This window comes from Polistes fuscatus, unplaced genomic scaffold, assembly GCF_010416935.1.
Source record: "Polistes fuscatus isolate 324 unplaced genomic scaffold, CU_Pfus_HIC Scaffold3, whole genome shotgun sequence".
Lineage (NCBI taxonomy): Eukaryota > Metazoa > Arthropoda > Insecta > Hymenoptera > Vespidae > Polistes > Polistes fuscatus.
In genome coordinates this window covers 1,517,828-1,533,821 of record NW_025113107.1, presented here as the reverse complement: position 1 = coordinate 1,533,821, position 15,994 = coordinate 1,517,828, and the positions used below count along the sequence as shown (strand labels likewise).

The 15,994-nt window shown below is 32.4% G+C and overlaps 3 protein-coding genes across 5 annotated transcripts in view; 1 reads left to right on the top strand and 2 right to left on the bottom strand.

Moving 5' to 3' along the window:
- LOC122519289 (synapsin) overlaps positions 1–6,590 on the top strand; it is a 34,422-nt gene extending 27,832 nt beyond the window's left edge. For all 3 annotated transcript variants that reach the window (XM_043638653.1, XM_043638651.1, XM_043638652.1), the window contains exons 8-11: positions 2,966–3,171; positions 3,603–3,867; positions 4,023–4,278; positions 4,377–6,590. In XM_043638653.1, coding sequence (XP_043494588.1) covers positions 2,966–3,171; positions 3,603–3,867; positions 4,023–4,278; positions 4,377–4,561 — 912 coding nt within the window. In that variant the 3' untranslated portion in view covers positions 4,562–6,590. The remainder of the gene's footprint in view (positions 1–2,965; positions 3,172–3,602; positions 3,868–4,022; positions 4,279–4,376) is intronic.
- A 5,720-nt stretch (positions 6,591–12,310) lies between these two features.
- Positions 12,311–15,843, bottom strand: LOC122519288 (UPF0691 protein C9orf116 homolog). The gene is made up of 2 exons (XM_043638650.1): positions 15,554–15,843; positions 12,311–12,630 (listed from the first exon to the last, which is right to left on the bottom strand). Exons 1-2 carry the CDS (start codon positions 15,693–15,695, stop codon positions 12,419–12,421), a joined length of 354 nt encoding a protein of 117 aa, XP_043494585.1. The 5' UTR covers positions 15,696–15,843; the 3' UTR covers positions 12,311–12,418.
- LOC122519286 (leucine-rich repeat-containing protein 70-like) lies at positions 13,029–14,377 on the bottom strand. Its single transcript, XM_043638649.1, has one exon. The coding sequence runs from the start codon at positions 14,248–14,250 to the stop codon at positions 13,225–13,227; it is 1,026 nt and encodes a 341-aa protein (XP_043494584.1). The 5' UTR covers positions 14,251–14,377; the 3' UTR covers positions 13,029–13,224.
- Positions 15,844–15,994: the final 151 nt, after the last annotated feature.

Sequence of the window (15,994 nt, the reverse complement as noted above, 5' to 3'; positions counted from 1 at the left end):
ATAGATAAATACAAGATAGATAAGAAAAGAATATTCGTTAAATAGATCAGATCCTTTTTCACGTGTTTTATATTATTATACCGGCAAAAACTTATCACAAGTAATACGAACGAACGAACCTTTCGCGCGCGAGCTTCGAAAAGCAATGCAAGCACGAACGACACGAGAGACTCTCCTTCCTTCCTACGTTCTTACGTCGTTCCCGGCACGCTCGATCTCTATCGCACTCTCTATCTCTCTCATTCCCTCTCTCGTGCCCTCTCCTTCTATTTCTCTGTCTCACTCTTTCACTCTCTCTCTCTCTCTCTCTCTCTCTCTCTGTCTGTCTGTCTGTCTCTCTTTCTTTCTCGGTTCTTCGGACTAACTCGATCTTTCTTCCTCTCTAACGTAAGCGCCTATAGTCATCTCGATTCCTTTCGCTGTCTCTCTTTCACCTATCAAGTATCTCGATCAGTCGTTCTCTTTCTGTCCCCCACTCTACTGACCATCCATAACTGTTCCGGTCTCTTTCCAGTCTTCTTATTTCTATCACTCTCTCTCTCTCTCTCCCTCTTCCTCTCTTTCTCTTTTGCTGCCTCTTCCCCTTGCACCTCGTTCCCCTTCACGTCTTGTCGCACCTTCAGGCGACTTACCTCCTCTTTGTAATCAAAAATCCAACTCTCTCCTTTTCTCCTTCGTAGATTGGATTATCCGTCTCTCACCGAGTTATTTGTCTTTACTCTCTATCTATCTCTCTCTCTCTCTCTTTTTCTCTCTTACTGGCCCTTTGAAACCTCCTACGCACTCTCTTTTACAGTCCTTCTTCTCGTTCCTCAATATCTTCTCTCTCTCTCTTTTTCTCAATTTCTCTCTCTTTCTCTGTTATATCCTCCCTCGATTTCTCTCGCTCTTTCGTCATTCTGTCGTTCGGTTCTTCCTATCACGAGAACCGACACGCGTCCACTCGTGCTGAGAGAGAGAGAGAGAGAGAAAGAGAGAGAGAGAGAGAGAGAGAGAGAGGATCTTTTGCCAACACCTACGAGCTCGTACAATTTCCACACGTTCTTTTTTTTTTCTCTATATATTTTTTTACTTTTGTTTTCTCTTATTTCTTTCTTCCTTCTTTTTCCTTTCTTCCCTTTTTTTTTTAATGCAGACAAGTCGGCAAACCTTACATCAAGCACCATCGAAACCTTTCGTCTCTTTAAATCACGCCCTCGTTTTCAGAGGTCTTTGATATCCCCGACTCTGGTTTTAAAGAAGTCTTGGACGCTTTTGGGGTGGAAAAAGTGGGGATATATAGTTGAACAACAGAGAGAAAGAGAGAAAGAGAGAGAGAGAGAGAGAGAGTAAGGTGAATGAATGTAATATTAGAGGGTTTTCTTTGAACGAGTTAATTAGTTCTTTTACGTTAGATATTCTTTTATTTTTGACCAAGTACCTTTTGCCTAAGTAACTTGACGTTAAATTAAAGAAACGTTAAAAACACTTTGCTGTGCTTTTTCTTCCCTCTCTTTCTCTCTCTCTCTCTCTCTCTCTCTCTCTCTCTTTATTTTCTACAAGCTTTTCAAATACCGTGCAAGAATGCAAGAGAACGAAAGAATTGGGTTAAAGTAGAAAGCGCGTTTTAACACGCGTTAATTCGTCTTTAAAACGATCTTCGTTTCTCGTCGCGCATGTCATGTAATATTTTAATTATTCGAAATAAAACGTTTTCGTGCTTTTACGAAAGTTAAAAAAAGACGTTGGCTTTTTGTTCCTTTTTCGTCACGACGGATCGTTTAACAACTAGTTCGATATCCTTTTTTTTTTTCAAACGGATTTCCTTTCTAAAGCACAATTCGTGATATTCGATTAGGAAGTAGTCCATCGTTATCACTTGACTACCATAGTCTCATCATCTACCCCTTATAACTTTTCACTACGATCACTCTGTGTAACTTATAAAACGTTCGTATTTATTTTAAAACGTTAACATCTTATTCGTACATTTTTTTAGGGTGGGGGGGGGATAAATTCGTCAACAATCGTTTCTTATATAATCGTTTGGTATTAATATTAATTAATTACGAACGTAAATTCGATTTATATCGGTTAAAAAAATATTATTATTATTTTTTTTTTTTCAAGCAGAAAGATTGAAAGTACATTTTAGTATTTAAATTATAAGTATATAAAAAAACAAAAACCCGTGGATATAGATTAGAAAAAGACTGTGGTTAGACATCCCTAGAAATTCTTATGCGACAGGGTATACACGCACTTAAACATACTTTCAAGTTATCAGTGAAGAATTCCAAAACTATCTGAACTAACGGTTAATGTTGGGAAAAGCATTTAAGTTTTACGCTGTTTGTCGATTAACTAACTCAATTACCGCTGGAATTAGATAAAATTTTTAACTCGTTTAGTGTAGAGAAAGAGAAAAAGATACATTGGATATTTTTTTCCTGGTTATCTCACGTTCCAATTTCGGTTATTCTCTTTATGTATTTGAAAAATATTTGTAAATGAGAAATCCTCTAAACGATGATCGAATTCCTAGAAACGAAAAATGAACTCTGTTCGAACAATTGTTCTAACATTTTTCATACTGTCTATCAAAAGTATAAAAAAATGATTATTATTGAAATAAATGATAACCGACTTGTTAATGTTTCTATTCATAAATAATGTTGAAAGCACGAAGATAGATTTAACGAAGATGCTTAATTAATATCAAGTGATTCTATTATTCTAGACACAATCTAATTATAAATGAACAATACAATTTTTTGTGAAGGAAAACGATATAGTAGCGCTCTCTGGAGCGTAAACGCGTGAATTAACTACTTGTATTAAACGCGAAATTACCGACCAATGCGTGCTAACTGCATTTTCACAAAGATAAAGAGTTAAACCATTAACTTATGCAATAATTGACAATATTAAATATACCTTTTGGGGATGACGATAAAGCTATGATTATTTTTTTGATATTTTTCAGGTAAGCGCACCGCGATTCCCCGTAGTTGTGAAATTAGGACATGCTCATGGAGGTATTGGGAAAGCTCGAGCTGAAACAAATCAAGATTTCTTGGATCTCGCATCTTTGGCAGCATTGGCGAATACTTATATCACTGCTGAGCCATACGTTGACACCAAATTTGACGTACACGTGCAGAAAATAGGAAACAATTACAAGGCCTTCCTGTAAGTCCGAAATTAAATGGAGCAGAAGGGATGGGGAAGGAAAAACAGTTGCAATCATTTTTATATGCTTGTTCATTTACAATCTCCCCTTTTTACGGATTCTAGTCACTTTTCTGCAAACATACTTCTCGTATTCTTATTCAATACTATCAAAGAAGTCGCATCTTTTTACCGATTCTATCTCTGGAATGAACAGCACACGGTTTTTGTTTTTTTTCCAAACAAGTGCATCTATCCAATTTACTAATCATGTCCTAGTTATTTGACTTCAGTGATCCGACAGGAACTAGTAATGATTGATCAATAATTTGTATACTCAACTTTGTCTAATCCTCATTGAATGTTGCATCTCCGAGAAATGAATAAATCGATTTATATGATTATCTCGTATATATTAAACAATAACGAATGATTGTTGTTTATTATTAAAGACGAAAAAGCATAACTGGAAATTGGAAATCAAACACGGGTTCGGCGATGTTGGAACAAGTACCGGTTAGCGAACGACATCGTGTTTGGATTGACAACGTATGCCAACTTTTTGGTGGCTTGGATATTTGCGCGATCGAACTTCTCGTTGGTAAAGATGGCCGAGAACACATAATAGAAGTTAACGATAGCGCGTTATCATTGATGGGAGATTCTCAGGAAGAAGATCGTCGTCATATAGCCGATTTGGTTACCGCTAAGATGCAAGTACGTTAGATTGAAGAAATTTGATAATACTATTTTTTCTTTTTTTTTTTTACAGAATTTACTTTACAACTACAAAGATCCATGAGAAAATCTTTGGTATTTTTTTCTCTTTTTGTTGTTGTTTTTCTTTTTCTTTTCGATGATTTTGCTCGCAGGCTTGTTGCCGACCACCCAGCGTTTTAACGAAAACAGCCTCGAGGGGTTCCATGTCCGGTTCGAGCCAAGCTACGAGTCCTGTTGAAGAATCACGTACGGCACCACCGCCAATAGCACCACCACCTGCACCTTTAGGATCTCATGGAAGTATGAGCTCGATGGCAAGCATAGGTAGCTTAGGTTCTACTACTGCCTTGGCAGGCGACGTTACTACTTCGGATACTCATCATCAACTTCAACGTCGTGATTCTCAAGGTTTCTTATTTTTTCTATCTTACTTATCATTCTACCATCCCCACTTTTAACATCGTTTATTTTTTATTATATTTCTATCTGTCTTGATTTACTTACAGCATCCCAATCTAGCACGGTCAGCAGTGCACCATCAGTCGGTCGAAGATCAGATGAACCACCGACAATACCATCAAGAGTACCTTTCCATCGTCAAGGTAGTCAGTCTCAGACACAAGGAGAAGATACCGAAGATACGATGAAAAATCTTCGAAAAACGTTCGCTGGTATATTCGGTGATATGTAATTCGTTTAATCGGCTGATTAATATATGCAAAAAATATAAGAAGTATCATCAAGAATAATCTGATTAGAAATCAAGAGATAAACGCTAGTTCAAGTCTGACAAATATATCGTCTTGTTTAAGGGAAGTTTTATTTTAGCAGTTTAACGATTTAAAAAAGAAAGTTGATATTTTCAGCGACTCAAGGATTTCCAAAAGTATTCCTACCGTAGCCTCGCATCGATGTGTAAATATCTATATATTTGCAGATAATTGTTCATTTTTATCTCTGTACACAATTAAGACGCGGTTTCTACATAAGAAGGCTTTTTTGATCTTGAAAAAAAGAACAAAAAATAATGCTTGACAGTAGTCGAAATATTGGATATAGAAAATTGTTATAATTTTATTTTGATAGATAGATATTACGTAATATATGCACTTTATATACATATGTTTCTTTTACATGAGTAAAGTCAAACATTGATTATAACGACAAATGTACTTATTAATTCTAATATATATATATATATATATATATATAGAACAACGAATTATTTTATTAACGATTTATAATTCACAATTGTAAATTTATTACACAATTCTTTATATTAATTCAATTTGTTTTCTAATTTATGTTGAGAATCTTGTATCGTCTAAGCAAAAGTTTCAATATATCGAATAAACAAAATGCTTTGACATTTCGTATTTTAAACGCACAAGTAGTTCGTAAGCTTTCAAACAAACAAAAAAGATGAGCATTTTAACGTTATGACGATGTCTTTAAAATTACAATGAGCTGCATATATATACATACACAAATATATATAAACACACACACAACAAGATGCTTAGAAGTTGATGTTAAATTAGAAAAGATTTTTAATTACAACAAGTACGAAATCGAAATCAAAGCCATTTCATTAAAAGAAGTGTCTATTATCTTCCATAGACTTGCAGTCTGCGAATATATAAATGTTTATGCAAAATTCAAGGCTCGTTATTTATTATCTTCCTCGATGCGATAATTAAGATATCTTTGTTTAAATAAAAAAAAAAGGAAAGATATTTCGTCTCCAATTTGTGTCATCACGAATGACGGAGTGTATTTCAATGATGATCGAATATCGTGACTTCAGCACCGATTTAAATTCATTTATTTTTTTTTTCATCGTTATACAAGAATTAAAATGTTTTGCATTGATCTTATGTATTTCACCGTGCCTTTTAACAATATTGAAGTGTCCTTTTTATAATATTCTTCGGATACATAAAAAAAGATGCGATGTTAACGGTTAAATTACAATGAAAACAAATAAAAATGTATCATCTTCGAGAAAATTTTTTAATCAAAAGTATTGCACTATGTACAATTTAAAAATCACTATCAATTATTCGACGTAATATCATTGAATCATTCTTTTTTTAATAATATGTTTTCTTATCGTCAATAAAATAAAAACAACAAGTGGTACACCGTCCAACGGAAGAAAAAGTTTTGCAATTTTTCAAACCGTTAACAATTTAACGTCCAAGTTCGCAGAAAAAATACGAAGGAATGAAAAAAATCATTCATTTTATTCAGTTAAATTTTTACGAACTCCTTAAATTGCTCGGATAATATATAAATATCTTGAAAAATAAATAAAAATCAAAAAGATCAATCTTCAATCGTTTTTCAATTGTATTCAAAAAAAAATTTAATAAAAATAAGAATAATTATTTACGAATATAATTTCTCGTTAGAGACAATGTCAAGATAGGAAAAAAATTAAAAAACGTGCAACGGCACTAGTTAATACGTATTACAAATTTTTGTTAATTATTCATATATTATAATTGAAGAAAGAGATAAGCTGAAGCCACGATATTATGAAGAAGGGATCGATATTGAAAGGAAAAAAAAAAGAAAAAAAGTAAAAAAGAAAAAGGAGACGATAGAACACGCCAATTAATAAAGACAAAGAATACCTCAGGGGTGCGAACGTAAGCGAACGTAGATGATAACATAGAAAAATTAGAAGAAGCTGTCAGTACTGATAGAACAGAAAATGAATGGAAAAAAAAGAACAAACGTAGAGGGATTAAAAAGTAGCGTTAGACGAATATTCGACGAATTTTTCTTCGACATGAAAAACGTCAAATTTATTACTACAAAACAAATAGTTTGTTATTTCGTTTAAATCCTTGATAGTTAAAAATCAAAGTGTTCTACGCATATAGTTAGACCCTATATAGTAACTCCTATCGGATCGCAATTATAATAGCGTTTAGTTGAATACATATAATTAATTTTTTGGAATGAAATTTCATTTGAAAACTTGTGCGTAAGTGTCATCTAATTCTATAAAGACTTATTAAACATTTAGGTAACACACACGTATTATCAAAATATCTACCATTATGGTTTCATATTTTTATACTATTTCTTATCCCCGTTATCAAATGTCGATGGTGCGATATTTGATGGAAAATCGTTTTTTAAAAAATACCTATCAAGGAGGAAACAAAAATAATATAATCGATAATCCTGAGTAATTTATTTCGTATTGAATTTAACAGAGTTGAATAATAAGTATTATACATACAAGAGACATCGCAAAATTTTATTCTAGAGTCGTTTACTTAGAAACGGTAAACATTCGATTATCACGTTGCATCGCGAAAAAGTAACAATAATATTATTCCCCGATGCGAAATTTCTCTCCCTTTTCAATTTTTCCCCAACAAAATATCTTTGAACGAAGTAATAACAATGTTAGCAATATATCAAGAGTTTACAATCCCTTTGTTGCACGAAGGTAAACCGAACAAAACCTTCCACTATTGAACGGCGTCTTCGTTGTTGCGATTTTTGAGCAAACACTGCATGTACGCAAATATTATCTCGATTTAAAAAAAAAAAAGAAAAAAGAAAAAAAAAAAAAAAAAAAAGAAAAAAGAAAGGAAAAAAAATAAAATAAAATACAAAAACATCGTTCCGTTTGATTGTCGAATTAATAAGAAAAAAAAATAAATAAAATAAAAAAAAAAAAGAAAGAATACGGCAACAATATCTCTTTCGTGAAAAAAAGGGGAAGAAAGCGGTTGAGAAAAAAAAAAAAAAAAAGAAAGAAAGAAAAAAAAACGTATCTACGTGTATTTTCAATATAAATATACTTCCTAGTCGTGATTAGAAGCGTGACACATATTAAAAAAAAGAAGAAAAAACGATTAAAAAAAAAAAAGAAAAGAAAAAAAAAACAAAATAACAATAAAAGAATTAGAGAAGAAACAAACAATGTTAAATCGGTTCGAGTACGCTATTGAAGTTTCGAATTTGTCTTATGCCAGTTAGACGTTCGTTTCTGATCGTTTGAAAATAATTTTAAACATAAGACGGAAAGAAGAAGAAAGACAAAAGTGGAAACTTGAAAGAAAAAGAAAAAAAAAAAACAAACAAACAAAAAAACAACAAAAGCGTATATCATCGAACTATCCTGAACCCCACAATTTTGCCCGTAATAATCGAGCATTCGTTTGATACTAATCGAGGAGAAATCTTTTTACGTACGTAAAGATCAGTTTGGCGGGTAATAATTAATAATGTTTATTATCGACGGTTGCTGCCAGTTCAGTGCCTCCCAACGTGTCTCTTTTTCTTTCATTTTTTTACATTTCAACGAAAAAGAGACAGTGAAAATGGGAAAGAAAGGATTCAATAATAAAACGAGGATTGCAAAAAGAAAAAAATTACGAACAGAGGAATATCCACCGTCCGCCTCCAAGTTTATAAAGAGAACACATTTGTATCGTTCAATATAAATAAAACCTTTTTCTTTCTTTATTTTTTTTTTATCAACGAACCATGAATAAATGAAGTATCAACAAACAGAAAGAGAGAGAGAAAGAGAGAAAGAGAGAGAGAGATAAACAAGATTTTATAATCAGAGAACGTAACACCAGGGTTTAATTATTACATTTAATCAAGAGATAACAAATGCGTGTACGTTTACAAAATACTAAAGCAAATAAACAAAATGCCATAGTTGGCACGTATCATCTCTTCGTGCATTTAATTAATCAGTATGCATTATTGCTTTCGAAAGAGTAAACGTCAATTTAAAATACAGTGATTATTTGTTTGGAAATGGTACCGCGTCAACAACGAACTACAACAAAATCAAAGAATGAAATAGCAAATAACGATTCGTTCGAACAAAAGAAAGAAAAAAAATAATATTAATAATAATAATAATAATAATTATTATAACAATTATAATAATAATAATAATAATAATAATAATAATAATAATAATAATAATAAGCGAGAGCATATTAACATCCTCAAATGAAATTAATTGGAAATTGGAGCCAACTAGAGTACGCATTATTGATTTAATCTCGATTATAGCGAAAGCTCGTCAACACAATTAAAACTCGAACTCTGTGTAATGGATACTCTTTTAAAAATACACATTAAATAAAGTTAACGATAAATTAAACGATTAACAAAACAAAATAAAACAAAAAAAAAAGAAAGAATGAAAACATTAATAAATAAATAAAATATAATAAAATAAAATAAAATAAAATAATGTGAAGTTATATAAATCTTTAGTGGTAGACGTTGCTGTCGATGGTGAATAACTAACATAAGTTGCCCCGACACGCGTAACCTCCTTGATTTCAATGCGTGCTAGCCACATGTATAATAATCACACAAGACTACATACAAAAGTTTCGAAACAAAAAAAAAACATATATATATATATATATAAAAAAATAAGTAATAAATATATGACTATTAATTGACATTAATAATGATAAATATATTGCTGCATTAAACGTTAATAATTATTATCTTCGAATTCATCTCGATGTTACTCATTCGATAAAACAAAATATAATATAATTGATAATCAGCCTATCGTGCCGAGGAAAGATGAAAGCAAAAAAAAGGAGAAAAGAAAAGAAAAAAACAAATGATCAAGAGCAAGACCAACGTTGAGCAACGTTAAAAGGTTTCAACAATAAGAAAGAGACACAGGTCTAATTAATACTACGTATTTATATAATATATAATGTATAGATGGAAGAGTATAAATCGTGTTAAGTGAAAGCGCAGAGAATCGAAGATTTCCAGTGAAAAAGAACAAACAAAAAAATACAAGAAAATAATGGTGAAAGATTGAGTCAGAAAATTTCGAAAGAATTCAATCAAAAATAAAAAACAAAATGTGCGCAAAATAAGGATGGGTGTGAAACGATGAAAAGAAATGAAGGAAAGAAAGAAAATGGAAAAAATGAAAAAGTAAAAAAAAAGAAAAACATATAGAAACATCCTGAGATGAATAAAATCGAATATCATATAATGGATGATCGATGATCAACGAAGATCAGAACCAAGGATGGTCAAACCTCCTAGAGAATTAAGCCTCCTAACTTATTGTTAGATGAATGACAATATAAAACCATGAAGCTCGAAGAAGATGGGCATTAGCGTGTAGGAAGAAAGACTGGCGGGGGTGGGGAGGGGTTAGGGGAGGGGGAGGGGAAAGGGGGAAGGGGTATGTTTTATTTTATCCTTTTAACCTTTCTCAAATCCCTCGTAATCGTTGAATTGCGTGGGGGCCGTCGTCTCTCTCGTTTCTTAGAACTATGATGGGCGCTGCTTTTACGTAAGAAAGGAAAATATAAGAAAAAAAAGAAAATAAAAATATAGAAAAGGTAAAGTTGATACGAACAACGAAAGTGGTAATAGGAGTAGATTGGATGAGGAAGAAGAAGAAGAAGAAGAAGATGAAAAAGATAAACAGCGTTAGGATGAAATACGAATGTCATATATCTATAGATATAAATTCACGTAGATTGATTTGTTTCTTTTCCACCTACGTACAGGATGCAATTTGTTATCGTCATAATAGGTGAAGAGGGGATGAGGGTGGGGGAGGGAGGGAAGGAGGGTGGGGGATATAATTAAACATTAAACGAATACAAGAAGAAGAAAACTAAAAGAAAGACAGTATATACTAACATAAGAGCTAAGGGATAGTAGTATGCGACGAAGAGATAAGATTCAAATGCAATTTCTATTTGTCATCGTTAATTGTTATACATATATTTTATCTGATTTTATTAACGAGAGCTATATGGTCTCTGCAAATGCATGTAAGCGTATAGTTTAATTAAATTACCTGTAATCCGGACGATCAACAACACGCAGGAAGAACACACACGTGCAGGATAAACGACGAGAGATTATAATGAAGAAATCGTGTAAAATAATAGATAAAAGAGAGAAAACAAGAGAAAAAAGAAAGAAAAGAAGAGAAAAAAGAAAATAATAATAATAATAATAAAACAAACAAACAAACAAACAAACAAACAAACAAACAGCAGACATTTATAGAATAGATATATCTAGTTACGCGAGTACGCGCGTAATTAATTACATTTAACGGCAAAATTTATTCTGACTTTGTAATTTACATGCTCGTTTATCGATCACGATCACTTTTTATTCGTTTGTTTGATTATTTTTCTCCGTTACTCGTGGATAATTTTTGAAAAAAAAAAAAACAAAAAAGAAAAAAGTATGATTACAGCGGTTCGATCAACTGGACAAATAATTCATTCGTATGAATAGTTGAAGATAAAGAATGGGACGATTGTTCAGCGAGCACGAGAAATATAATTAACTATCATAAGAAACGTTGTTGCGATAATGAAATATTCGACGAAGATTAATGTATTTTGAGAATAATTATGAACAACAGATTGGGTGTCGATTTTTTTTTTTTTTTGTTTCTTTTTGTAGAAGATGGGAAATTACTTTTGAGTAATTCGTTTAATTTCACTTACATTGGTTCACAGTTTTTATTCATTTGAAAGTTTCATTATTACATCAATGATTTCAACGTAACAACATCAAACGATTTTTCGAACGTCGGTTTTATCGAGCATTATTATTACTCTCATCGATTGACTGTTAAATCACCATAGAATTATGATGAAATATTCCGTAAAGCGTTTCCTAATATTTACGATTGTTATTGGAAAGTGTGCGCAATCATAAATGTGTTAAAGCTATAGATGAATGTCCATTGTGTTATAATACATATAATATATGTTACGTTGTCATTGAATTATTATATTATGATTATGATTATTCTTAATTATTATTGTACTGCTATTATCGGTATTAACGAGATCGATGGCAATGAAAAAATGAATTAATATTGCCCGTGGCGACAAATATTTTAGAAAGCCCCTCCCTGCGCGTGATGCTAGAAATATAAATAATCGATGTGTAATAATCGTCGTAACCACAAAGTTTTCCAATTCACCGATTAGTCGATGCACTTGTAAGATGTAAATCGTGATTTAAACGAAAATGAAAAAAAAAAACAAGAAAAGAAAAGAAAAGAAGAAGAAGAAAAAGAAAAAAAGAAAACAAGAAAACAACAAAATTATTTATCAATCCTCGATAAATATATCGCAAGAAAGAAGTAATTAAAAAAGAAAAAAAAGAAAAGAAAAAAAAAAAAAGAGAGGAGACGTTTGTAATCCGCGATTAGAGATTAATCGGGCACGCTGTATTTGAAATGTGTCTGATCTATTATAGGATTCGTTAAAAAATATGATTAACGCGAAACCAGCTGAAAACTGTAATAATAAACAAAATATATATCTAAAAATAAGCGTTAAAACGATAAAACAACAGCGAGTAATAACCATTTAACACTGCATCATCATCCTTGACAAAAATTCTTTCTTTCGTTTTCATTACATTTTTTGCTTTGATTTTCCTTCCTTTGTTTTCTTTTCTTTTCGTAAGAATACATTCTTATGAAGGTAATAAAGGAACATAGAAGAAAAGAAAAAGAAATATTTTTTAATCAAACGATAGTCTTGTCCAGTTCTGTGTTCAAGGAATAATTTCGATACATTCCACCAAATCCAACCTCTCGACTGAAGGAAGCATTTCGAGGATAGTAGGTTGTAGGAACGGTATGAATTGTTGGCGCGTACCAACCATAATCCATGGAAGTACTCCTATAACAGGGATGTGGAAGAGGAACGTCGTCTTGACGGTATCCTTTGAATATCCCTATAAAGACGACGATCGATAGATCAGTTACACACACTTACGTATACAATTTCCTTTGTTCGAAAAATCGATATTGATATCATGTATATCGATAAATTTACTTTCCAACAACTCGCTCTTTCGATTCTTCGCCTATTTGCATAGTTTTCTCATAGTCGACTCGAAGACGCGTTACATACAGTTTATTTTAGTACATACGCATAACAGTTGCAGCTGCTTAACATTTATCATCGCGCGTTTCCACGTGACTGATATCGAACGATAAATTATTTTTTCCTTGCACGAAAAATATTATATTATATGTCATTTTATTTTCAATTCGATTTTTATATTTGAAAAGAAAAAAAAAAGGAACATTATCCTCGAAGTGTTATCCGATATATTTTTAATATTTTATATTTGTTTCATGTATAGTACTCCTCCCCCTTTCCCCACCAAATCTATCGTATTTCGATTAATTGTTTGTTTCTACAAAACATATTATTTACTATTAATCGAATTTTTAATCGATATTGAAATTGAATAGGCTATCATACTTGTTTACAATTCTTTGAAAACACATTTTTTTTTACAACTCAATGGGAGAAAAAAGAACTACTCTTTGATTTCTACGCAATCGTACGGTTCCTGATAATTGACATTGGTGCAATGATATTTTTTAGTAAATTCGGAATAATGTTCGATCAATTCGTTGTTTATTTTAAATCCAGGCTCAACAGTGACGAGCTTCATTTTGGCGAATGCAGACATGTCGACATAACGCAACTTGTTGTTATTCAGAAATAAAATCGATAGCTCGTCTAATCCCTCGAAGGTGTCTTTCTCAATCGTTTCGATTTCATTCCCGTTCAACCAAAGTGAATTTAAGCTTTTCAAATGTCGAAACATTCCACCGGGAAGAGATTGGAAATGATTTTTCCCAAGATCCAATTCGTTTATTTCGTTCAGCCCACGAAATACGTCCGGATGTAAATTGGATATTTTGTTCCTTGACAAGTAAAGTAAATCTATAAGAGGGAGTCCAGCAAATGTGCCAATCGGTATCTCCGTAATTCCATTAGAATCCAACGCGAGTGTTTCCAATTGTCTTAAACCTTTAAAAGCATTTCTCTTAAGTACAATATTATTATTAGTTGCATAAAGCTCATGAAGTTCCGTCAATCCTCTCCAAACATTCGGACGAAGATCGGAAATGTTATTATTATCCAATAGCAACGTTTCCAAATAATTCAATTCGGTGAAAACACCATCCTTGATATCTCGGATAGAATTATTTCGCAAATCCAAATACGTCAATTGATCTAGGGTCTCGAAATAATACTTCGACACGATCGACAAATTATTGTTTCGCAAATAAAGAGCCGTGGAATTGTTGACTCGAACAAACGCGTTCTTTTTGATATCCGTAATTCCAAGATCCTCGAGATGCAACTCGGTATCTTCGATCGTTTGAACGGCTTTTACGTCTTTGAAGGCTACACTCTCGAGTACTCCGTTTGAAAGACAAACATGAAGGTGGTTATAAACCTGACAGTCGATTTCTTCTTCAGTATAACCGTACGCGAATAATAGCGGGGAAGTTGAGAGAACTCGTAAGACGAGAACAAGAAAGCACAGCATGATATTCAACGTGATGTTCACCGTAAAGCTGAACTTACACTGACCCCGTGGGAGATCGTTTTCTCTTCATATAGACAACTTCTCTCGCTTTTACCATTTCTCCAGATATCGCACCAGTAAATACTCCGATTATGAGAAAATTACTCGCGTCTGATGCTGCTTCAAAGCTCGTAATCGTTAAAATACTAAATATTCTTTGTAACTCTTGTCGAATTTTTCTTATTTTAATGAAAATGTGCTTGGCGTTAAATGAAATTCCTCATTTGATCCTACAAAGCCGAGCATTATACGAATTTATGCGAATTACTCTCGAAACACACAGTGGGTATTTATTTATACGATACTACAATACTTACTACTTAATACTTATTTATACGATAATACGATATATTAGATATATGAATAATTTATGGGTCAAATTTGTAAAAAAAGAATTTATTTAAATACCGACGCGTTGAAATATCGCATTTATTTAGAAACTCGTAACTTTTGATTTACAAAGAACACAGATTCACAGAGAAATGATTCAGTAATCGTAATTAACAATATTTGTAGTTAATTTTGTGTGAAAGGGTTTTCAATGGTTAAGGAATCGGACTTTTCACGAATAACAATAACTAATAATACATGAGGTATACGCGATGACATACATAAAAAAGTTTATTATTCAAGATAAGATTCGAACGAGTGCAAGCAGTGATCGAGTACGGCTTGCTTATTAATAGCCGAGCGTTATCGTGCACTTAACGAGAATATCTTTTAGTAGACTTTACGACTAATTGCGAAGAAGGAATACTTAACAGTTAAGAAGGAAGAAATGTTTCTCTATTCTCAACAAATCCTAATTAATTAGAATTGAAGATCTAATTAAAATAAAATTTTATTAAATAGCTAATCTCTACACTCTGGAATAATAATTTCCGTTCGCAAAATGATCGAAAACGATAAATAAAATTAAAATCTCGAATGGTCGGGGGAAGGGTGGGGGGAAGAAGAATAAAAAAAGAAAAAAGCTAAACTTTAGCATTGTCTTTAAAATTTCATTTTTCTGACAATATCGTCTGAGAATGTGATAGAAAGAGAACAAATCGTTTATGGTAGCGTAAAAGGTTATCCTACGGGTGAACCGACACAAGTTTTATATTTGATAACGTTTGCGTGATTTTTATCGTATTATTTGAATTACTCTCCCTCTCTCTTTTGTTTTCACTGATTCGCCTGAATGAAGTTCACTTTCGAATCGTATCGCGCTCACTTATTATTTTTATTACTTTTTTTTTCTTGCGTTAGTAGTTATACTCACTCGGATACATAAATCGTGTCGGAAGTTTGCAAGTTCGATAAATTTCATCGGTGCGAGGACGCAATCCATTATCTTCCGAATCATTTTTCCTTTCGTTGCAAGGACAAGGAGTAGTTTCGGACATTTCCAAATATTTGCACATCGAAGTGAAATTAACGCGACGGAATTATTAAAGATATTTGATTGGCGGAGGAGTTCATAGAAGAATAACGTTTTGGTTTCATATCATCAAATGTGATGGGGAATCCACAAAACCACCTCCATCTTTGATTTGCTACCATAGTTACGTTATTTCGATTGCAAATGTTATATTGATTTAATAAGCCGTTTTCCATTTGTTAAAGCTTCTATTTTTTTTTACATATATATTGCGTTCGCGTTGCGTTGCGTTGCGTTTTAATAAATACGGAATTTAATAAATCAGTGTAGTGTATCTCTCAT

Bases quoted from the DNA above. Each gene is read 5' to 3' on its own strand.
- LOC122519286 (XM_043638649.1), bottom strand. From the start codon at position 14,250: ATGCTGTGCTTTCTTGTTCTCGTCTTACGAGTTCTCTCAACTTCCCCG.
- LOC122519288 (XM_043638650.1), bottom strand. From the start codon at position 15,695: ATGTGCAAATATTTGGAAATGTCCGAAACTACTCCTTGTCCTTGCAAC. The intron at 12,631-15,553 runs GTGAGTATAACT...TCGTCTTTATAG, and splicing joins GACACGATTTATGTATCCGA to GGATATTCAAAGGATACCGT.